At 49.6% G+C, this 27,036-nt stretch overlaps 8 protein-coding genes across 8 annotated transcripts; 6 read left to right on the top strand and 2 right to left on the bottom strand.

Moving 5' to 3' along the window:
* Positions 1 to 203: 203 nt before the first annotated feature.
* Positions 204 to 1,921, top strand: N7462_008617 (uncharacterized protein; the record flags this gene model as incomplete). The annotated part of the gene is made up of 3 exons (XM_057080332.1): positions 204 to 279; positions 338 to 1,610; positions 1,705 to 1,921. 3 exons carry the CDS (start codon positions 204 to 206, stop codon positions 1,919 to 1,921), a joined length of 1,566 nt encoding a protein of 521 aa, XP_056930660.1.
* A 3,612-nt stretch (positions 1,922 to 5,533) lies between these two features.
* Positions 5,534 to 8,067, top strand: N7462_008618 (phosphatidylinositol-3-phosphate-binding protein BEM1; the record flags this gene model as incomplete). Its single annotated transcript, XM_057080333.1, has 4 exons — positions 5,534 to 6,061; positions 6,218 to 7,003; positions 7,139 to 7,733; positions 7,790 to 8,067. Coding segments are annotated over 4 exons (2,187 nt in total), but the record flags the coding sequence as incomplete, so codon positions are not given.
* A 1,151-nt stretch (positions 8,068 to 9,218) lies between these two features.
* N7462_008619 (AFG1/ZapE family ATPase) lies at positions 9,219 to 11,135 on the top strand (the record flags this gene model as incomplete). The annotated part of the gene is made up of 4 exons (XM_057080334.1): positions 9,219 to 9,603; positions 9,665 to 10,121; positions 10,207 to 10,723; positions 10,785 to 11,135. 4 exons carry the CDS (start codon positions 9,219 to 9,221, stop codon positions 11,133 to 11,135), a joined length of 1,710 nt encoding a protein of 569 aa, XP_056930662.1.
* Positions 11,136 to 12,366: 1,231 nt separating this feature from the next.
* Positions 12,367 to 14,635, top strand: N7462_008620 (Catalase A; the record flags this gene model as incomplete). Its single annotated transcript, XM_057080335.1, has 3 exons — positions 12,367 to 12,549; positions 12,614 to 13,039; positions 13,118 to 14,635. The coding sequence occupies 3 exons, from the start codon at positions 12,367 to 12,369 to the stop codon at positions 14,633 to 14,635; spliced, it is 2,127 nt and encodes a 708-aa protein (XP_056930663.1).
* An 886-nt stretch (positions 14,636 to 15,521) lies between these two features.
* N7462_008621 (putative di-, tri-valent inorganic cation transporter) lies at positions 15,522 to 17,151 on the top strand (the record flags this gene model as incomplete). The annotated part of the gene is made up of 9 exons (XM_057080336.1): positions 15,522 to 15,603; positions 15,680 to 15,729; positions 15,788 to 15,832; positions 15,893 to 16,040; positions 16,105 to 16,185; positions 16,239 to 16,330; positions 16,385 to 16,646; positions 16,717 to 16,796; positions 16,870 to 17,151. 9 exons carry the CDS (start codon positions 15,522 to 15,524, stop codon positions 17,149 to 17,151), a joined length of 1,122 nt encoding a protein of 373 aa, XP_056930664.1.
* Positions 17,152 to 18,243: 1,092 nt separating this feature from the next.
* Positions 18,244 to 19,494, top strand: N7462_008622 (ankyrin repeat domain-containing protein; the record flags this gene model as incomplete). Its single annotated transcript, XM_057080337.1, has 2 exons — positions 18,244 to 19,201; positions 19,433 to 19,494. The coding sequence occupies 2 exons, from the start codon at positions 18,244 to 18,246 to the stop codon at positions 19,492 to 19,494; spliced, it is 1,020 nt and encodes a 339-aa protein (XP_056930665.1).
* Positions 19,495 to 22,854: 3,360 nt separating this feature from the next.
* On the bottom strand, positions 22,855 to 23,619 carry N7462_008623 (uncharacterized protein; the record flags this gene model as incomplete). Its single annotated transcript, XM_057080338.1, has 1 exon — positions 22,855 to 23,619. The coding sequence occupies one exon, from the start codon at positions 23,617 to 23,619 to the stop codon at positions 22,855 to 22,857; it is 765 nt and encodes a 254-aa protein (XP_056930666.1).
* A 1,166-nt stretch (positions 23,620 to 24,785) lies between these two features.
* Positions 24,786 to 26,748, bottom strand: N7462_008624 (uncharacterized protein; the record flags this gene model as incomplete). Its single annotated transcript, XM_057080339.1, has 7 exons — positions 24,786 to 25,337; positions 25,384 to 25,507; positions 25,558 to 25,979; positions 26,030 to 26,129; positions 26,183 to 26,256; positions 26,312 to 26,410; positions 26,470 to 26,748. The coding sequence occupies 7 exons, from the start codon at positions 26,746 to 26,748 to the stop codon at positions 24,786 to 24,788; spliced, it is 1,650 nt and encodes a 549-aa protein (XP_056930667.1).
* Positions 26,749 to 27,036: the final 288 nt, after the last annotated feature.

Here is a 27,036-nt window from a genome sequence, read left to right on the forward strand (position 1 = left end):
TTGTATTTGTGGTGTAAGCGATACATTTACTCTTCAGTTGATCCCCCGTGCCTCTTTGGTCAACCCTTCGTAGCCTTTTCTTTCTTTTTCCGCTTCCTCCCTTCCACTCTTTCATCCCGCTCTCGTCCTTTTTGCCTCGTCGATCTGCTTGCTACCCCTTCTATTATCTCTTCTCTTTTTTTTTCTCTCTCCTTATCATCGGGATGAGTACCGGCATCCCGCCGTGGCGTGTATCAGCCTCAGCCCCGGGCCCTCAACCTGTTGCTTTTTCTTCGACCGGTAAGGTTTTGATTACTTGCTCCATGTTTCGACCAGCTACTGACGGGAACTGCCATAGCCACCCCCGCCTATATTCCAGTCCAAGCACGACGTAGCCTTGCCCATAATACGACCAGTTTTCCACCCTCCATCGGACCCATTGCCCCTCAACCCACCATGTCCACAGCGGATGCAGACTCACGGCCACGCGTGGAGTTCCCACCCGCCGTACGTCAATACGTACAGCGATGTTTTGCCCCCGACAATCAGGTCGCCAGCGTGAGCGCCACAGAGATGCAAGAGAAGCTGAGAACTGTCATCACCGAAGCCGCCGAGAACCACCGGCTGGACAAGATCGACTGGGAGAGACTTCCACTCCCACAGGTCATGATCCAGAATGAACGCAACAAGATCCTGGCAAACCCGATTGTCTCGAACTGGGGGGCCTCCAGTCAACCATCTTCCCCCAGTGATGCCAGCCGCAAAAGAAAGTCAACCGATATTCATAACCAGCAGTCTGGAAAAGACTCACCCCCGTGGAGAAAAACTAACAATAACCGCAATCGTTTTGAGGACCGAGTCACTTACCCGTCCACAGACAAAAGACAGCGCATGGCCCTGGATGACTCTAGTAAGTCCAAAGCTAATTTGGAGATGAGGAAGAAGCGTTTTGAGGGCGTCGGGGTCAACTACAGGAATTCTGGCACTTCTTCCCCAGTCGACTCTCCATCGCGAAGTGTCGATTCCGACCAAGGACCTGTGGTTGGACGATGCCAGAACCTGGAAAAGAACTACTTTCGCCTGACCTCCGCCCCCAACCCGGATAGCGTACGGCCATTACCCGTCCTCCAAAAGACCTTGGATCTGTTGAAGAAGAAATGGAAGCAGGAGGGTAACTATACCTACATCTGTGACCAGTTTAAATCCCTCCGACAGGACTTGACGGTGCAGCACATCCGGAATGACTTCACCGTCATCGTCTACGAGATTCATGCGCGCATCGCCTTGGAGAAAGGGGACCTTGGTGAGTATAATCAGTGCCAGACTCAGCTGCGAGTTCTGTATGCACAGCAGCTGGGCGGGCATCCGACAGAATTCAAGGCGTATCGTATTCTCTATTTCATTTATACCCGCAATTGGACGGCCATGAACGATGCGCTAGCCGACGTGACAGCAGAAGACAAGCGAGACCTCGCCGTCAAGCATGCTCTGGACGTTCGCTCCGCGCTGGCGCTTGGCAACTACCACCGTTTCTTCCAGCTGTACCTGGATACCCCCAATATGGGGGCCTACCTGATGGATATGTTTGTTGACCGAGAACGGTTAAGTGCGCTTGCTGCCATTTGTAGAGCGTGAGTGATTCTCTTTTCCTTGGAACCTGATTTCGGTTTATCAGTTGCTATCCCTCGTTTGGCTCTTGACCTTTTTCCTAACGTCTCATCACAGGTATAAACCCGACGTCAATATCAGATTCATCACCGAAGAACTTGGATTTGAGTCCGATGAGCAGACTGCTCGTTTCATCCTAGACCATTCTTCCGAGCAGCAACTCCTGGAAGAGAAGAATGGGTCTGTGAGGCTGTTGACTGGCAAGGTCGGCCAGCTGTTTGAAGTGGCCAAAGCCGAGGCCCACCGCGTTGTCGACATCAAGGGCCAGATCTGAGCCAACGATTACTCTTCGCCCACCCTCTTCCGGAGCTGGCTTTCCTCTTCTTATTTCCCCCCACATTAATCAGACACACCTAGGCTGGCCACCGTTGGATATCGATCCCCCCTCGCCGCTGGTTTTGACACGTTCGGCCCGTTTCCCCTCATCACCCTTTCCCCCTTTCGAGCGACAGGCGTTTCCTTTTGGCCCACCTGAACCTACATACGTATCTTCTCATCCGGATCCCATCCCCAGGAGTTGTTGCATTCCTCTTTTGGCCCGTCCTTCCGCATCCTGGTTTTTATTTTAAAATCTTTTCCCCTTCAATTCCTGGCGTTGTCCCTGGAGTTCTGTCTTCCGTCTCATTCATGGGTATTCACGCAATGCCCATGACTATACTAATACCCGTTGGTTTCTTGTTTCTTGCGAGGGGAAAGGGCGCGAGATCAGGCAATGGGCTGCATAGGGCGTCGCGGGCGCACCGCCCGAGTAGATAGTCATCTTTTGCCTCCATTTACAGAGTACATTTTTCTCCGATCAATACGAGCATGCTTATACAAATCCCCCGCCCAGTTACCGACGATGTGGTCCTTGATTAGACTTTCCCACTAAATGGTAATATTATTCCCTATTCCCGAGGTGCAGAAAGGTCGGTTTCTTGCGTGAGATCAGATCAGCTTATGAGCGTAATTTAGTGCCTGGATTACCAGGCCAGTAGTTTTTCCCCGCTGTCTTCAGTTCCCTCCTCAACAGCGCGACTGATCATCATTTCATTGTGCCCCTCATCAACCATGAAATGCGCTTTGTTCACCATCTAAACTGCCTGCTGGTACCGACCATTCGGCAGATCTCAAGCCGCCTCCTCCAAAAACAAGCCACCCTTGGTCGGGCTTGTGTCCACGATACTTCAATGGAAGCCAACCACCGCCCCGCCACGTGGGGCCCACCGTCTCGTCACCCATGGATGTTCCACCAGCCCGGACGATGACTGGCGTACGCCATTTGGGGGGGGGGGGCGGGCCTTCGAGAAAATTGCCCTGTGCGTTGAACGTCTGGAACTATGCTAGTCCAGACCCAGGGTTGAAACGAGGCTAGAAAGGTACTCATTAATGGAGGTGCCCACTTTATAACAACATATTTGACTGTTCTATATCCATGGGAAGAGTATGGTTCGATACTTGATATATGTGGTCACACTACCAACACCAACAACTGAAACAACCGTCAAGCATCGGCCATAACCAATAATCTCAAAAAAAATCCATGTCCCGCCTCTGCACGCCATCGCAGGTGCAGGGCTTTTGGGGTTGTTGGCATTGTTGGCTCACTAAATTCCCTCATCCGGCATGGACCAACATCTGTGGTTTTACCTGTCGCAGTTTCAGGGACTCTCGGGCTGAGGCTGAACTTGACATCATCGCAGCGATCGGCGCTCCTGCAAACAGCTGCGAACTGTGGCTGAGCGTTTCTTCAGCTGCACAGTGTCCCGTCCCGCCCCTGGGCGAAACGAAACGGGCGTACTAGATGGAATCTGTGCGCGCCAATGAGCCGAGCAGGAAGTCTACATCCGCCGTCCTCCCCTATGAACCATTTCTTCTACTCTCCTTCCTTGGGGCTGTGAGAAGCACTGCGAAAGATCAATCATCTTCCCCCCCCACTAGCAGGCTGGCAGGTCAACCTGACCTGTCGCGGTCCCTCCCGCCTGGAGTCCATTCAGCTGGGTCGCAATCTGCAGCAGCCACGCGCTGAACGCTCTGAAATTAATTTATCTTTAATTTACAAGTTCCAACGCCGCCGAAAGTGGCTCACGAGGAAGGCGTCTAGACCCGTTCTGGGGGGAGGCCCATGGCGTCATGGACGCCTCGTTTTTTGATGTATCCTCTTTCTCTCGCCAACTCGCTTTCGGATCAGTCACATCTGATTGCTTGTTCTCTTTCTCTTTCTTTCTCTCTCTCTCTCTCTCTCTCTCTCTCTCTCTATATATATATATATTTTTTTAAAAAATTTTTTTAAAATTTCTTTTTATTCGCAATAGTTGGGAGGATCTTCCGTCTTCCATTCCCCGGAACCAGGCCAGATTGGGCTTCCAGCAAGACGTGCCGATCGCAGTGGCTTTCAGGTGGAAACGTGCGGATCCACGGTTGCTGCGGTTGGCGCACCACGGGTGGAGGGCAGTGGAGAAGGCACATGGAGCCAAACGTGGAAACAGACGCAACCTGTCTTTCTGTTAGGCGACAGCGGGAGGGGTCTCCAACGGTCTTCGACTGAAACTCATGGTGGCAGTGACGAGTGCCGGATTCTTGGGGGATTTTTTTTTATCAACGGCCAGGGACAGGGAATGGGGGGGGAAAGAGTGAAAAGGGGGGAAACCGGGACTCTGGTTCGTTAGTTCGTTAGGTACCGATCTTGCGTTGCCGCCGGAGCGGACGAGGTGCCCAACGGGGCCCTTTCATAGACGTTATCGGGGAAGACATGGTGGGATCTCTAGCAGCCCTTCAGGATCTCTATAAGACCCAACCTTATATCCTGCTGCGACAGTGATGAAGCTTGCCTCACTTGCCACCAGACACCTGATTCATATGTATACGTATGCTCCGGGTGGCGCCGTCTATTTTGGTGCACAGAGTCTGGTTTCTATTTTCCGGTGCCTGGTTTCTATAGCTTTGACCGAGGGCCTCTCTCGTGCGTTCCAGCATGTGTTATAGAAGGCATATAGAACTGCAAATGGAATTCTCAGCCCGTCGCGCAATAGTGGACAGTCCAATATACTCCTAAGTAGTCGAAACGAAAAAAAAAAAAGCGGGCCGGTGCATGTACTCAGGCTTCTTTGGGTCTTGGGTCTTTGGTTGGAACCGCAATTGCGCTGGTTCCCCAGCCAGTTTGCTGGTTCGGACGGGGATGATTGGGCCTCTCTTGTGCTCCCTCGCTTTTCAGGTACCAGAGCCGTCTGGTCTGGCGAAATATCGAACTATCAGAGAATCTCACAGGATCCGTTCCCAGGCGTCGAAGTATGAGTAAGATGCGCCGGAACAAAGTAATTGTCGTCCAACACTGGTCTCGGGGGTCTGGAGATCTGAAGCTCTGGTGCAGGCCTGATTCTGCCTTGTTTGCTCATGCTGGATAGACGACGATCCGACATCACTGGATCACTGGATCACTGGATCACCGTCAACCTCGTCACGTCCCTGGACTTTCCAACTTCTTGCGGAGCCTCCTTTCCTCTTCTCATATTCCTCTCCTCCTCTCCTCTTATCCTCGTCCCTCCTCTCCACTCCTTTTACGCTTTTTTTTTTAACCAACAGTTTCAAAACCCCTCCAGTTTCCAGCCTCGTCCCGGCCAGACCCAGACCAACCGGGACCGAAGTGACGCCTGTCTCTCCCCGTCCACTCCTTTCTACGCGCCGTTCTTTTTTGGTCTCCTGGTCTTTTTTTACGTTTTCTCATTCTCTCGTCTCCCCCTCCAACGTCGCGGGATTTAGCGCCCTCTCCGTCTTTCTTCTCTTCTCTTCCCTTCTGCCGCTCCGGTCGCGATGAAGGTCAGTTGTCCACTTCCCGCCCCTCTGGTCGTAACCGATTACGCCGCCCCCGTGTGTGCTTAAATTAATCATTCGTCCTTCACGCCCACAGGCCATCCGGCGATCTTTGAAGGGAGAGAAAGAGCCCAAACATCATCCGCACCACATCTCCATCACCCCCAAGTCCGCCCTGGCCATTTTGCCTCCCAAGAAGGTGCGTACCTTGCCTCCCCTCGAAACCTTGGACCCTCTTTGGCATCTGATCCCCCCCCCCTCCCCCCCCCGTCTCTCCTGGTGCCTGGGTCTCTTGCGGTCCCTGTCTTGCCCTGCCCCTCCTTTATCCCTTCTTCCTTTTATCCCCCCGGACCTGCACCCTCAAGAGCAACCCAAACCAACCTGTACTTCCCCCCTCCCGACATTGTTGCTCCCGCGGCCGCTTGGCCACGCCGTGCCCGATTTTCTTCCTCGTTCTTCCTCTCCATTCCACGCGCCCCGACACCTCGGTCCACCGCGGGTCCCTACCATTGATTCCCCGTTTCATCCCACTATCGCGACCCGCCTTCAAACCTACCAACAGCCTCCTGCCCACCCCCCTCCTCTCTCATCTTCCTCTCCCCATTTCCCCCCGTCCCTTGTCATCGTGAGAAAACGATAGAGCAAGGGAGACAACACATTTTCCCTCTCGAATAACAGCACATATCCCATTTCCTCGTCTTGTCCGCAGACAGCCAACAAACCAAGAAAAAAACGAGGTGGCTGACCGCACGCGCTTTCTTTTTTTGTGCGCTTTACACAGGTGATCAAAGCGCTCTACGACTACCAACCAGAACCCGGCCCCAGCCAGGAATTGGCCTTCAACAAGGGGGACTTCTTTCACGTTATCAGCAGGGAGGACGACTCGGATTGGTACGAGGCCTGTAATCCGCTCATCCCCAGTGCCCGAGGGCTTGTCCCTGTTTCCTTCTTCGAGGTCATCGGCAAAACCGAAAGGGATAGTGGGGAGTCCGTTGATCTGCATAAAAAGGACCACTATCACCACAGTTACCACGACTCTGGTTTCTCCGATCGTACTCCCACCACCGATACTTCCTTCATATCCGCTCCTATCCCCACACCCAGCACCAAGAACAGCGCCTTCAGAATGTCCGCCATGGGCAAGGGCCAAGGCGCCATGGTCTACGGCATCGTCCAGTATGACTTCCAAGCCGAGCGACCCGATGAGTTGGATGCCAAAGCCGGCGAAGCCATCATCGTCATCGCCCAGTCCAACCCAGAGTGGTTTGTCGCAAAACCCATCGGCCGCCTCGGCGGTCCCGGTTTGATCCCCGTCTCCTTCATCGAGCTGCGCGACATGCAAAGCGGCCAGGCCGTCACCGATCCCTTGGAGGCGGTGCGCCGCGCCGGGGTCCCCAAGGTCGAGGAATGGAAGAAAATGACCGCCGAATATAAAAATAGCAGTATCACCCTGGGGAAGATCGAGCCCGCCGGTGGTGGCATGGGAGGAGTGACTTCGGGCATGGATAAAATGTCCATGAGCGGCTCCCACCAGAGTATCATGAGCCAGAATGGCAACAACGCCTATGTAAGCTGACCTCTTTGTTGCCCGATCGTCGTTTCTTTACTTTTCCTTCTAATTTTGTTGGTGGCGCGATGATGTATTTGTTTCCAATCTTTTTTTTTTTGCCCCCTATGCTAACATCCACGGTTTCGCAACCAGGGGTACCACCAACGCAACGCTAGCAAAGGCACCCTAGCATCCCAAGCGCCCATGGCGCAACCCGCACAACAGCCGTACACGCCGCCACTCCTTGCGCCGGTCGCCGCTTCGATTCCCCGCTACTGTTTCGATAACGATAAATATTGGTATATCATTGAGGCAAAGATGGAAGATGGCCGATGCTGGGAACTGTCGCGCTACTATCACGACTTCTACGATTTCCAGATTGCGCTCCTAGCCCAGTTTGAAGACGAGGCAGGCCACCGGGGTCGCCCGCGCACCCTTCCCTTCATGCCGGGCCCGGTGACCCACGTCACCGATGCCATTTCGAATGGTCGCCGTCAAAATCTTGACGAGTATATCAAGAAGCTCCTATCCATGCCCCCTTACATCGCCCGCTGTCAACTTGTGCGCCAGCTGTTTGCGCCACGCCAAGGTGACTTTGAAATCGATCCGAATGCCTTTGGCGAAGAAGCGCGGTACTCCGGCGAGTCCCACCACTCTTCGTCTGGTATGGACCCGTCTCGCAGTGTGTCACAACAGTCTTCACAAGTTCCATTGAACGCGCCTTCGGAGCGCGCGTCTCAGCAACAACGTGCGCAAGGTCCTACATCATATGCCAACGGGGGTCCACCCCCATGAACCGACAAGCTAGCTCCCTCACCCAGGTTTCTAGCGCGTCGAACTCGAGCGCGATGAAGGTCAAGGTGTTTTTCCAGGATGACCTCATCGCTATCCGAATTCCGAATGGGGTCAGCATGCAGCATCTCAAGGATAAGCTCTCAGATCGCCTCAAGATCCAGGAGGATATTATCGTCCAGTACCGTGACGAGGCAACTGGGACCTATGTCGATCTGATTTCAGATAATGATCTGGAAAATGCCATGCAGCGCAATGTCAAACTAACTCTGTTTGTCAGCATTGCATGAACAAGGAGAGAGAGAGAGAAAAAAAAAGCATTGTCATTTTGGATATCCCTACTCTCTGGAGATAGACCTCGTTTTTCTTTGCTACTGCTGTGGCTGCCATGTCTTTGGTCATCTCCAAAGAGAAGGTTTAGCAGGTGTTTCCACCGGTCTCCTTTCTCTCGCATATCTCTTTGTTTCTGCTCTTCTCCATCTTCATCTTTCGTCTTCTTTCTCTCTTTTTCTGCAACTGGGACGGTGCATCGGCGTTCTGGCATCCACTTTTCAAGATTTCCCTGTCTTTCCACCTGCCCTTTCAGCGATTGCACTTATTTTCGACGGCGGGGGGGAGCGGGGGGATGATCGATCGGCGGTGTTACGAATATGATGCGTCATGTATGGCATGGTTCTCTCTTCATTATGTTCTCTGTTTTTTCTTCCCTGTGATTCCGATGCATTTCTTTCTTCCAGGCACAACTGTCCTCCTGGCCATCATTTTTTCTGGGCTCCTTGTGTTGACTCAATTCTCTGTCCGGATTCACAAGGCTTGTCTGTTTTTTTTTTTGTGCGTGTGTGTTTTCTACCTACCCTGCTCCTTTTCTTGTTTCATGTTTCATGTTTCGTGGGTGATATACCCTGGAGTGGGTTCTATCCCGTCTGCTTCGGTGACTTGTACATATGTTCTCTTTCTTGTGCATATACAGGGAAGGTTGATCTATCTATTCCAGCGCCTGGGAGACAGCATCTTATCAATATATAATACATATATACTACGTTCCAAATGCCGCTGCCCGATTAGAAGTGCCTATCATTTGATGTATCACGTGATCTATCCATCGGCCCGGCAGTTTTTCACCCCAGGAACAAACCACTAGCCGAAGGCCGATTACTGGCGTTAGTCCACGTTATTTCTCTGTCGTACTGTAGATACATAGTCATTTTTCTTGTGCTTTGGACTCTGTTTCATTCCTGTTTGCGCTTCCACGGCCTTGCGACCTGCCTCTGGGCCTCGAAAGGAACCCGCCGCTTCCCCCGGAAGAAAACAATTCCTGCGGCAATACCTCGGCTACGACTTTTTACATCGCCGCCGTTTCGACGCCCACCAGCCACGACCACGCTCTTTCGTCCGCTCTCTTCTTTTGGCTTGCGTCCGTACATACATTCCATTCGACCAGATGAGCCGACCGTCGGCAAAGCTCTGCGCAGACTGCCTCCCAGGTGTGCTGCGGCAGTCTCGCGCCTCGCGGTCTGCCGCACCGCTGCGGGGCGTCGCTCGCGAGAGGTCATATACTACTATCCAGCGGAGGGAGTTCTCTCCTGCTGGGGCGAGCAGCACTCGAGTCACGCCGGGTCCTGTGTCTACTGGCCGGATCGTAGGCTCTCGCCTGCCAATGCGATCTGGGCAGAGGGGGCGGGGTCTGGCCACTCCCAGTAGCGGAGCCACGGCTCAAAAGCGCGCGGCGGAGAAGGAATCGTCGGGACCGCCGCAGGAAGGACCGTTGAAGGAGTATGATATCAGGGTGCAGGAGGGTCGGCTGCGGGATGACCCGTATCAGAGAGGTAGGTGCCCGAGCTGGGAGGCAGCAAAGGAGCTGCGACTAACACATATTTTGTGGTATAGGAATCATTCAAAACCTGCAAGACCTCTTCGAAGCGCTGAAAGACTACCACCCGCCTCAAGTCGTCCACCCCAGTATCGAATCCCTGGACCCACAGCCGAAGCAGTCCTTCTTCGGCACTCTCTTCGGCCGTGGTGCTGCCGCGAAGGCAGCAACCTCGAATGTCCCAGAGAATCTCCCCAAGGGCTTGTATATGTATGGCGATGTGGGGTGTGGAAAGACCATGCTGATGGATCTGTTCTTTGACACGCTGCCGTCCAATATCCAGACCAAGACACGCATTCATTTCCATAATTTCATGCAGGATGTACATAAGCGCATGCATGTGGTGAAGATGAAGTATGGCAATGACTTCGATGCGTTGCCGCTTGTTGCGGCGGATATCGCCGAGACAGCGAGTGTGCTGTGCTTCGATGAGTTCCAGTGTACTGATGTCGCCGATGCGATGATATTGCGGAGGTCAGTTTGCTTCCCTTTCCACGATCATCTGGGATATTTCTTGGATTGGAATAACTGACTTATATATATTATTTTAATACGCTAGACTTCTTGAGTCTCTCATGTCCCACGGCGTCGTCCTCGTCACCACCTCCAACCGTCACCCCGACGACCTGTATAAAAATGGCATTCAGCGCGAGTCTTTTATTCCCTGCATCAACCTCCTCAAAACCGATCTCAACGTCATCAACCTCAATTCCCCTACGGACTACCGCAAAATTCCCCGCCCCCCAGCCGCAGTCTACCACCACCCTCTGGGCCCAGAGGCCACGCAGCACGCCCAGAAGTGGTTCGACTTCCTAGGCGATCCAATCAATGAACCCCCACACGCAGATACCCAGGTTGTCTGGGGCCGCACGATCAAAGTCCCGCTTGCCAGCGGCAAGGCGGCGCAGTTCACCTTCAATCAGCTCATTGGCACTGCCACCGGCGCCGCCGATTATCTTGAACTGGTGCGGCACTACGACGCGTTCATCGTCACCGACGTCCCTGGCATGAATCACAACCAGCGTGACCTGGCCCGCCGTTTCATCACCTTCATTGATGCGGTCTACGAAAGCAGGGTACGCAGCCTCCCTCCCTCCCTTAACACAGGCAACCCCACCTAACCCTTCCATTCCACAGGCCAAACTCGTGCTCACCACCGAGGTTCCCCTCACGAACCTCTTCCTCTCCGAGTCCGACGTCAAAGACTCGCTCCAGAAGTCCGGCGACGACCACTCTGACCTGTCTGATGCCATGCGTAACCTCATGGACGATCTCGGCATGTCCGTCCAAGCCCTCAAGAACACCTCCATCTTCAGCGGTGATGAGGAGCGCTTCGCCTTCGCCCGTGCGCTGTCCCGTCTCTCTGAGATGGGCAGCAAGGAGTGGGTTGAGCGTGGGCTGGGCGTGGGCAAGTCCGCTGTCGAGGGGAAGGAGGAGCGCGATGCTTGGCTGAAGACTAGGAGTCATTGGAGCGAGGATAACATGTAGCTAGTCTAAGTGCACAGCCCGCCGGTTCTCGTTCTTCTTCTTCTTTTTTTTAATGTGACATAGATCTCTATATATCCTCTTCTTTGGTCTTGCAGATACATTTTCATCACCTAGAACGCTTGCAGTGAATAGCATCATCTCTACATTCATTTATATCTTCTTTCTCGATTTCAAAACAAAAAAAAAAGAAAAGAAAAAGAAAAAGAAAACCAGATATCCTAGGGAACTGTATTATAGCTGTAAATCCCATCTAAACAGTGTTCAGGAAGGGGTCCATAGAGTACATGTTATGTTATGGGCGTAAAGCGAAACTAGGAGTAAATGACGTCACTCCTCAGCTTGGGCGGGAAGCGTTTCGGCGTGGTTTTCGATGTCGCTTCCATGGACTATGATCTTTGCGAAACAATTGTTCGGGGGTGGGAAGGCCAATTCCGCTGGACTTTGGGGATTGGAGTCTGGTTCGGACTGCCGTTTCTGCCTGAAATCCCGGTTTCCAGGTTCTTGAACTATCATCATCGCCCGCTGCGATCGGAAAGGACATGGCAGTGATCACAAAGCGGGCGGGGGGGCTCCACACTAGCTTTCCTTTTGGGCTTGATGGTTCGATTGGAGTGTCCAAATCCCGGGTACTGAAAACTTGATTGCTCCACTTTCCTTTTTTCCCCCGGGGGGCGAATCTGGTGAACGCATTCGAAAACAGGATGAGGCGGAAGGAGGTGTTTGGTTGAAGAGTTAGTTTCTGCAGGGCCAGGGGAGGAGGAGGAGGAGGAGGAGGAGGAGGAGGAGGGGGCATGGGAACCGGACCCGCGAATCAGGGACTGGATATTCGCAATGCTGGAGTGAGAGACAGGTTTTTTTCGGAGTTGAAGATTGGCAGGTGTGATCGACGTGCGCCCAGGGCCTAGAAGAGGCCTCTTTGAATAAGCGGATTTGGGGGGTGGTTTTTTTTCGCGTTTAGTCCCGGGGGTCCATTGAGGTATGTGACAAGCTGCTGGTCTGATATGGGATGACGATTACATCATTGATTTGAGATTGGAACATTTCAAGTTTCTTGATGCAATTGAGGGCTGATGGGCTGGTATATAGGGAGATATGCTCTGCTGGAACCGGGGTTACTTGATACTTGAGTTTGATTTTGTCTCAAGCGGAATCCTAACCTGAACTATTAAATAACCTGGTGGCTCCTCTGTGACTGTATACTTGCAGCTATCACAGCAGAACTCTCGGCATCATGGCGGCTACGGCGAATTCCAAGATCGCCGACATGCAGAAGGACACTGTCGAGCTCAATGACAAGCACCATATGACTACCGACTATGGCATCAAGATCTCCGACCCGGACCATTGGCTGCGAGTCGCCAGCGACTCCCGTACGGGTCCCATGCTCCTTGAAGATCAAATTGCTCGCGAGAAGGTATGTCCTTGGTCTGCCAATTATACCCTAACCTACGAGGGATCTAGACTTATGTCTCTCACAGATCATGCGCTTCGACCACGAGCGTATCCCAGAACGTGTTGTACATGCTCGGGGTACCGGCGCCTTTGGCACGTTCAAGCTGTTTGAGAGCGCAGAAGACGTGACCACCGCAGGTGTCTTGACAGACACTACTCGCACGACGCCGCTTTTTCTACGCTTCTCCACGGTCCAGGGTAGCAAGGGGAGCGCGGACACCGTCCGCGACGTGCGTGGTTTTGCAGTCAAGATGTATACGGAAGAAGGGAACTGGGATATTGTTGGGAATAACATCCCTGTGTTCTTCATCCAGGATGCGATCAAGTTCCCGGATCTGATTCACTCGGTCAAACCCGAGCCGCATAACGAGGTACCCCAGGGCCAGAGTGCACATAATAACTTCTGGGATTTCGTCTACATGCATTCTGAGACTACGCACATGAACTATTGGGTATGTGTTATTATCTCCTCTTCTTTGGGACTTGCCTTGTTTCTATCTCGATGAATAGTGAACTGATGCCTGTCGCAGCAAATGTCTGATCGAGCGATCCCACGATCATACAGAATGATGCAGGGATTTGGTGTTAATACATACTCACTGGTCAATAAAGAAGGCAAACGCCATTTTGTCAAATTTCACTTCACCCCCGAGCTGGGCGTGCACTCTCTCGTCTGGGACGAAGCCCTCAAGATCTGTGGCCAGGACCCCGACTTCCACCGCAAAGATCTTATGGATGCTATTGAAGCCGGTCACTTCCCGCGCTGGAAATTCGGCCTGCAACTGATTCCAGAGGAACAGCAAGATGAGTTTGAGTTTGATCCGCTTGACGCCACCAAGGTTTGGCCAGAGGAGCTGGTGCCGATCCGATATATCGGCGAGCTCGAGCTCAACCGTAACATCGACGAGTTCCACCCACAGACCGAGCAAGTTGCGTTTTGCACCAGCCATGTCGTGCCGGGCATCGATTTCTCCGACGATCCCTTGCTACAGGGCCGCAACTTCTCCTACTTCGACACCCAGATCTCGCGCCTGGGTCCCAATTGGGAAGAGCTGCCCGTCAACCGCCCTGTCTGCCCGTACATGAGCCTGGTCAACCGCGATGGTGCTATGCGCCACCGCATCACCAAGGGCACCGTCAACTACTGGCCCAACCGCTTCAACGCCAATCCACCGGCTACCCCAGCTCAAGGCGGCTTCTCGAGCTTCCCTGCACCGCAGTCTGGCATCAAGGCGCGTGCGCTCTCCGCGAAATTCGCCGAGCACTACAACCAAGCGCAGACCTTCTACAATTCGCTCTCACCTATCGAGCAGCTCCACCTTTCCAAGGCTTTCTCCTTCGAGCTCGATCACTGCGATGATCCGGTCGTCTATAAGCGCATGGCCGAGCGCCTCCTCGTTGTCAGTGCGGACCTTGCCCGTACCGTCGCCCAGGCCGTCGGCGCCGACCCTCCACCTGCCAAATCTCCCAAGCCTAACCCGGGCCACCGCGCCAAGGGCCTCAGCCAGCTGGAGTTCCAACCTGAGACCACAACTATCGCCACCCGCCGCATCGCCCTCCTCCTTGCTAAGGGTTTCGACTTCTCCGCCTATACCGCGGCCGCAGACTCCCTCCGTGCCCGCGGCGCCTTTGTCTTCACCATCGCTCCGCACCGCTCCGCCGTCACCGCGTCCACGGGTGAATCGGTCATCCCAGACCACTGCTTCGCCGGCATGCGGTCGACGCTGTTCGACGCGGTCTTTGTGCCGGGCGGCGACAGCATCCGCACGCTGGCGCGCAACGGCAATGCCCGGTTCTGGATCACCGAGTCATTCGCGCACCTCAAGCCAATTGCTGGGGTAAACGAGGCGGTACCGTTTATTCAGGCGCAGATCGGACTGGACGAGGTGACTGTTGCGGTGGGCGATGGCGTGGCCGACTCGTATGGTGTTGTGACGGGGCTGGGCGCCCGCTCGCAGGACTTACTGGAGAAGTTTGTTAAGCATGTCTCGCAGCATCGGAATTGGCAGCGCGAGTTGGATGGATTGGTAGATTTGGTGGCGGCGTGAGTGGTTACTGTCTCTTTACCTACAATACTATGTGTGGAAATGGACTTGGCGTTTGGATTGGAGTTTTGGAGAATGAGTATAGTCCATGGAGTGTGCGAATTTGGACTTTGCATGGACTTTTCCCCCAAAGGCCGCCTGGCATTGTTTGTAGAGCTGGCTTGTGGTTCTAGGGTTAGTCTCTTCTGCTGCTGCCCGTGAGGACCTTGGTTCTCTCGGTATGCTTAAATTACTAAAAGTACTGGCCCGCATTTTTCGGGATCTGCGCTCTGAACTTAATTCCCCGCTTCCCCTGCACGTCTGTTTAAGGCTGGGACATAGTTTTCCCCCTTTGGGCCCCTGGAACCTTGAAATCCTGTCTACAATACTATCTTAGACTTTTTTTTCTCCTCTCTGGAATTCCTTCATGGGAAATATCTAATATATCGAGAAGACCTGGGCGATCACACGTTACCTAGTAGACTTGTACATGCCTCATCCAGGTTAAATGCTTTTTTGGGGCCGGCGCTGCCACATGCAGTACAGTTACACCACAACTGTCGCAGGCCCGGCCGACCAGCCATCCAGTTACCAGCTAGGCATTGAGGTAGTTTGTCGGTATCCGGGCCATCAAGCAGTTTCGTCTTGACATCCTCCATATTCCCAGGTCTCACCCTTCATTGTACCAGCCCATCGCCTGTTTTCTCCTTTTTGCTCTCCTATGTACGCTTACACAGGCTTATTTCATCTTCCTGCCATCGGGAGTTATCGGTTCAATACATTGTCTAGGCTGATCGCAGATCCCGACAATATCCACATACGATTCATTTTACCGGCGACCTCGCGTATCCGGTCGAGAAGGGCGAATTATCCAGCTTGCTGTGTCTGAAGTTGAAACCCTTTCATCGCCATGCCATTCCGCATCTCGCGCTCGACACGGCTGATTGTTGTCATTGTCATCTCAACATGCTTCTTCCTGGGAGAGATTTCGGGTTCGTCTCATCATGCATAGGGGTTTCCCTTTTCCCATACTTTAAAGGCATTGGGCTCATGCTGATCGGGTATTAGTGGGATTCTATACGCATTCACTTGCCTTGATTGCAGATGCTTTCCACTATGTATGTGCTGGAACGACTTGAATTGCGAAAGACCGCTTGTTGCTGATGCTTTGCAAAGCTAAATGATCTGGTGGGATTCATCGTCGCTCTTGTAGCCTTGAAGGTATTAGCCATGTCGAATATAAAAAGACGAAGATCCACTCTTCTGATACAGGTGGATTAGATATCTGAAAAGGGCGATTCACCGAGTGGCCTGTCCTTTGGATGGCAGCGCGCCCAGTTGCTAGGTGCCTTCTTCAACGGGGCTTTGTTACTGGCACTGGGGATAAGCATCTTCTTACAGTCTATTGAGAGATTCATTTCCCTGCACCGTGAGTCGTTTCTTTTGTTCGGGAGATCCTTTTCGGTATGCAGATCTAATGAATCGACGCCTAGGTGTGGAAAATCCTGTGCTAGTTTTGATCGTCGGTTGCATTGGTCTGGGACTCAATATCATCAGCGCTTTGTTCTTGCACGGTACAGTATCTGATAGGTCTCTCGGGGGTCTAGTGTCATCTAACGTGGCCTAGAACATGGACATGGCCACGACCATAGTCCGGCACCTTCTCTGAAAACCGAGATTTCGCCAATTTACGATGAAAGCGAGGATTTGCCTACAAAGGTATGCTAGGCGTAATACCTTAAAAGAGGATTTCAAGTTGACAGCTGCCACTAGCACCATAACCACAAGCACACACATAGCCCAGCCTACGGTCACTGCCATGATCATGAAAATGGTCATGGTCATGGTCATGACCATGGTGACCTGGGGATGATGGGTGTATTATTGCATGTCCTCTGCGATGCGGCCAATAACCTAGGCGTCATTGCATCCGCCCTAGTGGTTTGGCTGGCGAAGTATGATGGCCGCTACTACGCCGACCCGGGCGTCAGCATTGGGATTGCTTTGATGATCATTCTATCATCCGTTCCTCTTGGTAAGGTTTCGTGATTTGACATCTGATCACATCGTCCTCTTCTACTGGGCTGACATGAACCCCCGTATAGTCCGCAGAGCTGGTTTGATCCTGCTGGAAAGCGCTCCGAACGGGGTTGACCCCCGCGACGTGCAACATGATCTTGAGAGTGTGAGAACACCCAAAGGAGAGAAGCAAATAAAATCAGATAAAGTCTTCGAAATTGACAATTTGAACGTATTAGGTTCCCGGAGTCCACTCCATCCACGAACTTCACATTTGGCGCCTGAACCAGCAAAAAACCCTGGCATCGGTGCACGTCGTTGTCTCAGACCCCTCGGTCGCCACCTTTTTAAAAACCGCGAAGATAATAAACCAGTGTTTTCACGCATACGGTATTCACTCCACCACATTACAGCCCGAAATCTTGATCGACACCGAAATCCCGTCCCCGATCGGCGAGAAAGCAGCGCGGTGCCAAGTTGTCTGTGGAAGCTTGTGTGAAGCGCTAACTTGCTGTGGATGAACCATGAAATGGCACCTCAAACATCAACCAGCACCAAGTGGTCGAGCAGTAACTCGACTAACGCGTCTTCCTTGGTCTAGTGGTCATGATTTCCGCTTGTCATTAACACCGATAAGCGCGGGAGACCGGGGTTCGATTCCCCGAGGGAGAGTTCTTTTTTGATTTATTCCCACAACTCACGGGCGGGGGCATCTTTTTTTGTTAGATACACAAAATCATGTGCACGATTTGTTCACAGCTGTTCACGATCTGGTTACACTAGATAGGCTCCTTATAGATCATGAACCTAATGAAGTACGCTAAGAAACTGCTGGATGGTGACCTGGTTGTATCTCTTTTCAAGCTACTACCAATTTCTCCACTTCGCAAATATATTATCTGCAACAGCTTGTCACCTTTAAAATTGCACGAGGCACATATTCTTGTTGATGTCCCTAGTGAATCTAAGCGCTCAATTTTAGTAATGTAATTGATTTTTAATCGTGATTCTATCTACGAGAATGCCTTATATTCAGTCAATATCTATAAACCGATAAGCTTGTCACTGTCATTAAAGACTAGTATGACCGCGAGTCGTGTTTGGCAGCTCCTATGTTTCAGACTATTGATCTTGGAGTGTCCCCGACAGCTCGGTTTAGTCTGATCCCAAAGAAAAAGAACAAAGAATTTCGGTCAAGAATAGGTAGCCAGATTTAGTTTCGCTTGTCTCCTGGAATTTGATGTTTCAAAGGCTTATTATCCTTTGAATTATCCATGTCCTTTGCTGGATAAGCCTTTGTCTTTCTTATCAGCCCCCTACCTTCTCAAAAACTTGCACTTGGTACCTAGGTGTCAATGGCTTTGTTTAGGGGTAATTCGAATAAATTTATCTTCTAGTCTGTTTCAATGTCCCATGCACCCTATATATATAGGGTGAATATACACTAAAGGATCAACAATATGGTAGCTTGAATGGAATAAAGATCTATAAGAATGCTCTCGGTCGAGGGTTGTTCGAGTCTACAAAGGTGAGCATAGGCTAAAGTCATCGACTCTCCATCAATATCACTTCCCAGGCTCACCCAGTGTGCAACCTGGCTCTTATTGGACAAAATGCCTCTTGATAAGCTGCCAAACGAGCTCCTATGGGCCATTGCGGAGAAACTCAACTCCGCAAAGGATATCAATGATATTGTGAGAGCCTGCCATCATACCTATTTTCACCTGAACCCTTACCTCTATTCCTTTCACGTTCGCAACCAGCATGGTGCAGCCTTGACCTGGCTTGAGGACGACCAGCTTGAAGCAGCTCGAAAATTGATCGATGCTGGTGCTGACTCAAATGCAGTTCGAGGTGACCTAGGCTTGACTCCTTTAGAAATTGCTGCCAGAGAGGGTCGGCCTCAGATGATGAAACTCCTCATCGAAAGTGGGGCAAGGTATCCAGCTGGGTCGACGGCTATACATTTCGCTGCAAAGCATGGTCACCTGACCGAGACGAAGTTACTCCTAGATCTGGGTGTCGATGTTAGCTCGAAAGATAAAGATGGCCTTTCCGTTCTCATGAACGCTGTATCTGGATATAACCTGGATATCATCAGATTATTGATTCAAGACTATGGCGCCGATGTTAACGAAATGTGCGCCACGCCTTCGACTAGTCGCAGTACCCCATTATACCAGGCACTCAGTTCACTTGAACTTTGGGAAATGACCGATGAGGCTCTCAAAGCTCAACAAGATACCGTAATGGCCTTGATAGATCTGGGTGCCGACATCCATGTGGGTCTTGGTCCCGAATGGGGTCATGGTTCCCCCCTATATCTGGCTTCAGCAGCCGACCAGGTGGGTATTGTGAAGCGGTTGCTTGAAATGGGTATCAGTACAGATGAGCTGAATGATAACTTAGACGTTATCAATATGGCGAGCCGTAATCCATACATTGCCGCCCTCATGTTCCAGCATCAAGGTGTAGTTGATCTTTTGAAACCATTTTGGCCTCATAAGAATCCCGACGTGGGGAAGCTTCTGGACTGGAATCCATGCAATCTTGACGCAAGACAATACTACAGTAGGATTCGAAAAAGTTTCCCCTCTGAACACATCGCTTGTTTCTCGATTCGTACTCGAAACCGCACTAGTCTAAATATGGGTATAGATGTAAATAATCAGTTTTTAAGAATAGACTGATTTAATACCAAGACGATCACATTACGTATAATATCCTATGTTACACGGAATGCTAATATACTGTTTTTCCTGGCACCCTATTCTTTCGCAATCAACACTCTTGTTTATCTAGAACTCACGTTTAATAAATATGGCACCGAGACTATCCCTATCAAAGCTGCGCTTTATTTATGATATGATAGAAAGCCAATTACTAACCACACTTCAAATAGCTGATACAGCCGAATGCAGCGATCGAACGATCAAGAATATTCGTAGGAACTTGCGGCTATTCGGATCAGTCTATGCCCCTTTAAATCGTGTCGGTCGAAGAAGAACTATAACGCCCCCAATGCTTAATGCACTTTGCGAACATCTGCTCGAAAATCCGCGTCTCTACCTTGACGAAATAGTAATATTTACATAGGATGAATTTCGGACACTTGCAATAACCTCAAGTATTAGGAGGGCTCTGACACTTACTGACTGGTCGAAGAAATCTATTCGCTAGAGAGCTAAGGAACAGAATGCTGAATTACGGGAATTCTATCTTTATAATATATTAGAATTTGACTTGTTCTACCTAGTCTACGTTGACGAATCTAGTTGTGATAAACGAATCGGATTCAGGAGAACTGGTTGGTCACCGCTTAGTGTTGCCCTAGTCTAAGTGTCACAGTTTCACCGTGATAAACGATATCAAATACTCCCAGCGTATGCCCAAGATGGTATCGTGCTTTCCCGCGTTTTTCGTGGTTCAACAGATACCGGTGTATTTGAAGATTTTCTTGGCCAGCTTCTTCGGCACTGTGGAAGATAGCCGGAGCCGAAATCCGTTCTGGCCATGGACAACGCATCGTTTCACCACTCTGAACGTATTACGCAGATGTGTGCTGATGCTGGAGTCAAGCTCATTTACCTACCTCCTTATTCACTGGACCTGAATCCAATCGAGGAATTTTTTGCTAGGTTGAAAAGCTTTATCAGGCGTAGTTGGTGCTACAATGAAAAAATCCAGGCCAAGGATTTGATCATTTTCTTGATTGGTGCATTGAAGCATTTGGAGCTAAAAGGGAAAGTGCTGAAGGTCATTTCTGGCACGCAGGCCTAACAATCGAATATCTAGAACGCCACCAAGACTAGAGATTTTGAGTGCGATATTTGCGTGCTGATAAATAACATTTTCTATCCCTTCTGTAAATTCCAATCAGCGTCTTGTGAAGGAAATATACAATTCAACAATGGTATCTTCAGCGTCATAAACCAAAACACAGGCCTTCAAGCAGTAGCGTCATGTTGATGATTGATGTTGTGGCAGTTTCGGCCCTAGTGTCTTCATCGCAAAACTGCACCAACGCGAATAGGATATTAATTGGACCCATGAGTTTCCAATCGAGGATAGCCTGTGTACTAAGTAAGCGACAACTTGTAGCGCAGCGCTCAAATTGACAACCTACAATGATTAGCTACTGTATGTATAAGAACTCTTGATACCAAGCTTACCTTGCTAGAACCGACGCTATTCCATCATTCGAGTTGGGACAATGACCAGCTTTATACCCTTCACACAGTTTCCCTATCGTGCGGTCTTTTGCTCTGGCCAGAAAAAATAGGCCGCTCTACCTCAATTCCATTCCATTTTTTCAGCCAGTATGTCACTCTTTCCGCATAGCACTTGGTATCCAGGAATAGCCGACCAACTGATCTGCGATTTCTGCATCGTTGGTGATAAACTCGTGCATTATATCGCTGTTGAGGGTACATGCGAATTGTTATCGCCACTTTTTTGCTCGACCAACCATTAGAGTCACATCCGCTGTTCTGGCATATAAATCGACCCATAATATTTGTGTCCCGCTCTTCGATGTTGGACTCCTCATCATAGGCGTCAAAAAAGTCCAAGTGCAGCCCTCCCGCATCTAATATTCGTGCTACGTCGTCATGAAGCTTTGGGTGGAGCGACCACAATCTCGCAGACTTGCGTCCCTTGCGGAGCATTTTAGACTTGGATATCACTCGTGGCGTTTGAAGATGCTGATATTTTTCTATGTTAACTTTGGAAACTCAGAATATGATCTTAATATGGTCTTAGAAGCGCTTTTAAATACTTTTTAGCAAACAGGCTACCCCGCCCTAACGCAGCAGCTGTACCTTCAGAGGACAACGCATCGCTGTGTCAGTATATGCTGATTGGTAGGTATGTTTTATGTGGTGTAACTCGAACGCTCAATGCACAGCTGAGGTGCGAATAAAAACAGGGAAGGAATACCCTGTAACCAACAACTGGATGAGCAACTAGATCATTAGCCGAGATCCTGCAGGTATCAGCTTCATAATGCGACCAAAAGGTTATGTACGGATCATCAAGCTGGCTGGAACTACTGGAACTAGGATAGACGTAGATTAGTAATGGGACTTGCAATAGTTCATTGTCGTCAATAAGCCACTAGGTGATATTTTCGTCGCATCGCGCGTTTAGGCAGAGCAGTACCGCCAAGTGGTCTATAGTTAACTACAGGCGTAAGAGGTTTGGTATCTATGAATCAAAAGGCGCCACGCTATGCAGTACTCTTGGAATTATTCCCTCCAAGCCTGTCAACCTCACCCTAATGTTTTCAAATATATCGAGGCTTTTTGTTAGACGGTCTACAACCCCCTCTCCTTCAAACGGCGACTACTCTAAGTCCATGAAAGAATCTCTCTGATTAATTTCGATAGAGTGACTATTTAAATTTGCATTTTGAGGGCTGTATCACTATAGATGTTCATCTTACAAACTAGTTTGCATGATCTGCATGGAGCCTTTGTCGAAGAAGACTTCTCGTTGTCCGGGCGTTCAGGGTCTTGTATTCAATCTAAAGGGTACAAAGCCCTGGTATTATTATAAGTCAATTTCAGATCCGTCATTTACGCAAAATCCATATCATATTTCGCATTTCATATGTTGAGGGTTTGAAAGACTATCTCTTTGTTCCTCAAGATGGAGGGCAATGACGAACGTCACTGTAGCTTTAATATAATGAAACGAGCAAAAATTGCCTCAATAAGTATACAATGAAATTGTATGGTTAATGTAGAAAGATGGAAAATTATTGATTTGAGGGTATTGGGGTTTCGTCATGACCTTGTACATGTCATCAAGATTCTGCGAGACAATTGGCAGCTCAATGAGCCTGTGTTTGAAGCTATCTGACGGTTGCCGCTCACTTCAGAGCCACCACATCACTGCAGAAATTGTCATGGAAGTTTGTGATGGTGGCCGGAATTTATATATCATAAAGAGAATGAAGAGTTATGAGTAGACACTCAAGACTGCGGGGCTTGTGGATGACGAGGAATGGAAGAATGATAGAATTGGGATGAAATCGAAGATGATTACTATCTTTACAACGACGACGACGATTATGATGATAACGCTCATGACTACACTATTGACAACGACAGTGGCTTTTGGAGAAGGGCAGCGGACTCAGTGTCGCTCTTATCTTATCTTTTCAAAAAGGAAACAAACAAATTCGGTGGGTAAACTTGCGGCACAGATCCAACACTGAAAGATTATTCAATCCCATCAAACGGACAGCAAACGCATCTCCCAACGCCAACGCAATTTATATATACATCCTCAAGAGTGGGTATTAATTTCTTCGCAGTTTCAACCCAGTCACGAATATTCCCTACAAATGTGCGAGCGGTTCCCGGCTTGACCCCCTTGCCGACGAAGAATCTTGGATTTTGATCTTTATATATATGCTCAAGATCGAAGCCATCTGATAGCGTCACATTGCACGCTTGCCGGAATGCAGCTTTGAGAGTATCATCTGATACAGTTGAAGCGAGCCACTCACTGTACTCTTTGGCAGCTACATCCCTGAAACCGGGGATTCTCAATAGGCATCTCTCTTTCGAAACGCTTGGGTCAGCAATGGCACTGGAAGCCGTCACATCCAACTCAGCAGAGTAAGAAGGCAGAACATTGATGTTGATAGGCGGATACGGTGTGCCGCCGAGAATATTTCCGTTTTTGCCTTTGTCTTTCTCCTGTCGCTGCTGCTCTTCCGTATAAAGGTCACCCCTGATTTCATTAGGAACATCTTTATGTGTCTCGAGAACACCACCTTTCTCGGCGTAGGTCACTAATCGCTTGAGGGTTTGTGTGCGAAGTCGATAATGCTTCGTCGCTACCGGGTCCAGCCAGCAGTAAGGGCCGAGGTGGCATGCAGAATAATCGCATTTCATCAAGTCATACACGTGGCGCCAGATTGCTTGTTGGCCATATGCATTTTCTTCAGCATCTAGCTGTACGTCTCGATCATCAAGCATTCTGTTGGTCACAGATGATTTACCTCGCTTCTCCCCTTTCCGACCCGCGGATACAGAAGTGCTGTCTTCTACATAGTTAAAGCACACTCTCAGCGTGATTCTCTTACCAAATGAAAATTGAATCGACCACATGCGAAGTTGCTTCTCAATCGGTGCCCAAACGATATCGGTCTTGTATTGACCTCCCGTTTTTATACTTGATAATCATTATCAATTTGATTCTATCTGCTTCTCTTACAGGATGGATCGAAATCAGTCTCATCACTTTGCTCTTACAGAATCTATCTCAAACTCTGGTTCGAAATAAAGTCTGAGCTCTCAGGAATAGTGAGACCGTCAAGTCACATGAATTTCCTAATACCTAGCATCCCCTGGACTTTTCACCTGAAAAGCACACTTGGAGTCGCTCCTTTTCCCACTCTGCACGGTCACCCCTAAGCTCTCCTCTATCAACGTGCGGACTTCTCTTCGCAACATGGCGCCAAGACTCCCTATCTAAAAGTAGCACTTTCATTCACCTTGTTTGCAAGATCAACAGTCTTAGTCCTCGAAGCCCGCAAGGCTATACAAGCCTAATATGGGGCCTAATTCATGCTTTAATTTACAGCATTTACAGCCATACTGGAACAGACAGGGGTAGAGTAATCATAATAGGTCTAATGTGCTTTGAAAGAGGATTTAAGAGATAACATCTGTGTGCAAGTGGTGAAACTGATTTCGATCCATCCTATAACTAGACAGCTTTGTGAAATTCCCGAATATGAATTGATTGTAGCTTTAGATTGACCCCTTCTTACCCCAGTTCCATGATGCTGAAATAGCTATTTTCTTAACCTCATAGTTTAAATAATGTATTGGTATCTAACCTGTTACATACGACCGCCAGGCACTAAGTGAACATCGACATACGATGGCTGTTTTAGTTTTTTATTTTTTGCTCTTCCCTTTTAAGGTATACCGAAATACTTATCAATTGCTTTGTGACATTTGATCATTCAAATATTCTCCCCAGTTGCTTTCTTTGATATTCACCGAGATTGAGCCCTCTTAATCATTTGATTTTTCTACTTTGAACACTGAAATAAACCTAGAGGAACTGGAATGTAAAAAGAAAATCGCCCATTGAAACCACATCAGGCTCGGAGTACAAAAAAGGTTGAGATCACTCAAAGTTTGAAGCTTTTTCTTCCATCTTTGATGACATCTTCCACAATTTTGGCCGCTGCCAATGTATGCTCATCCTTGAAATGTCTTCCTGTAATTTGTATAGCAATAGGAGCACTTTCATATCGTTCTGGTCCCGGATACTTCTGCCATTCTCTTTCATCAGTGTCATTGCGAGGCACATATTTTTTATCTTGCTCTGTCAATGCATCCAACTTAGGGTCAACAGTAAGACCAGAAGGAAAGACGACCGAAGGGAGATCCAAAACGTTCCAGATAGCAGTATAGTTCCAGTAATGAGACTCGCCCATAACAGCAGCAACTGCCGGGTTTGCTGGAGAGATGATGAAATCAACACCACGGCGCTTCAAAAGCTCCTGATATTCATCGCGATAGACATCTCGTTCATACTGCAGTCTCCAGGCTTCGGGGTGCGTTAGTGGGGTAGTAGGACCGTATGAAAAGGCCCATTCGGTAAGGGGACGAGCTGGCTCGCCTGACTCCCTTAGCATTTGACGCTGCAATGCAGCAGCATCTGGATAGTAAAGGGTTGACTGGATGTCTTAGTAATTATTTTTCAGAAAGGGCAATTGGACGTACAATTATTTCCCAGCCACGTTGATGCTTGTATGGCTCCCAATCGACAACATTGATACCGGCTGCAGTAAGCTTTTCTTTCACAAGTTGCAAAGCCCGAGTTATTGGAGGATGAGGACGAACAGTTCTTGATATACTGATTAGCCTGAGATAGATAATCTTGGTTGGGGAACATACCCATCGTCCCACATAATGGCAATATTCATGTTCCGTGTTGGAGTCACAGTTTTCCATGGGACTGGCATCAGGGATGTCTCAGTCTCCCAGGGCTCTTGATCAAGTACGGCTTTTTGGAAAAGTTCGAGATCCTCGATCGATGTACTAGCCATGGGTCCTACAACTCCATGAATAGTCTCCTGTCCGATGCAAGACACCTGACATCCTGCCAAAGGGTTGCGCATTGCCGTAGGTCGAAACCCATAGCCTCCACAAAACGCAGCAGGACAGCGGATTGATCCACCAATATCAGTTCCTATACCAAGTGGTGCACAACGGAAGCCTACAGAGGCCCCTTCACCTCCAGAGGAGCCACCCGGTGTCAAGGTACGGTTGTGCGGGTTGAGAGTTGTACCAGTAATGTTGTTACTGCAACACAGATGCTAAGTAATGTTAGTATATACCCGTCAACATATAATGAACTGAGGCCGACCATCAGTGATTGAGGCTGGTTTGTTCGAACATGGAACACTGCGCCAGCGTTTGCCAAGAGTTTCAAGAGGTGTGCATCGTCCGTAGCCACATTGTCAATTCTAAGAACTTGTCAATTAGTTTCCCTCCATTCATCGGCAGCATTGATACTGACAAAGCCACATATCCGGTATTGCAGGTCTTGTTCTTGATTCCAATGTGTTCTTTCACGCTGATGGGAACACCGTGCTTAAACCGGTTCATTAACCTCAATATTATGAGCAGTAGAGTCTCATAAACTCACCAGAGGTCCGATCAGTTTGCCTGTCTTCTTGTAATATGCGTCCAGTTCTTTAGCACGCGATATTGCTTCATCGGCAAGGAATTCGGTTGCGAAATTCAACTGTAAGTCATCACATTGTTACTTGTCAATTCTAACGTATATTAAAAAACGGCTCATACCAGCTGATGGCCTAGCACAGCTCTTTTGAGGAAAGCAACCACGACTTCTTCGGCAGATAAGGTTCCCATCCCCATTTCAGAGACTAACTTCGTCGCTGACAGGTCGGTGATCATGAGCTCCCGCTCGCTCAAAAGCCCACTTTGTCTCGGTAAATCGATTACATTCTTCTGGGTGACGGGAGGAAGTTTGTGTTTTGGAAGACACCATTGCTTGGGAATAGAGTTTTCTAAGATATCTCTGCCCTTTTGTGCTTTCTCTTGCCAGCGCTCGAGCGACATGTTGACTGAGCAGTGGGAGTAAGTGATGATATAGCTTGGGGTACCAAAAGATGTAATGAAAGACGGAATTAATCTGAGGGCGGAAGAGAAAAGGAAATGTCGCTTCTTATCAGTCGCTTCAAAGTTTCCGCAAGCAAGACCCATCATACATATCTTTGTCGGAATCGGTGGAAATCTAGTGGCTGTTGCAAAGTATGGGGACTGCCGAGGAGGACACCCCCGCATTTAGATGTAAAGTGGAGCTGGGATCGTACTGCCGTTGGCTGGCTGCTATCATGAAGTGGGTGA

The sequence above is a fragment of the Penicillium macrosclerotiorum genome (assembly GCF_028827735.1).
Source record: "Penicillium macrosclerotiorum strain IBT 26536 chromosome Unknown utg000008l_segment0_segment0, whole genome shotgun sequence".
Taxonomy (NCBI): Eukaryota; Fungi; Ascomycota; class Eurotiomycetes; order Eurotiales; family Aspergillaceae; genus Penicillium; species Penicillium macrosclerotiorum.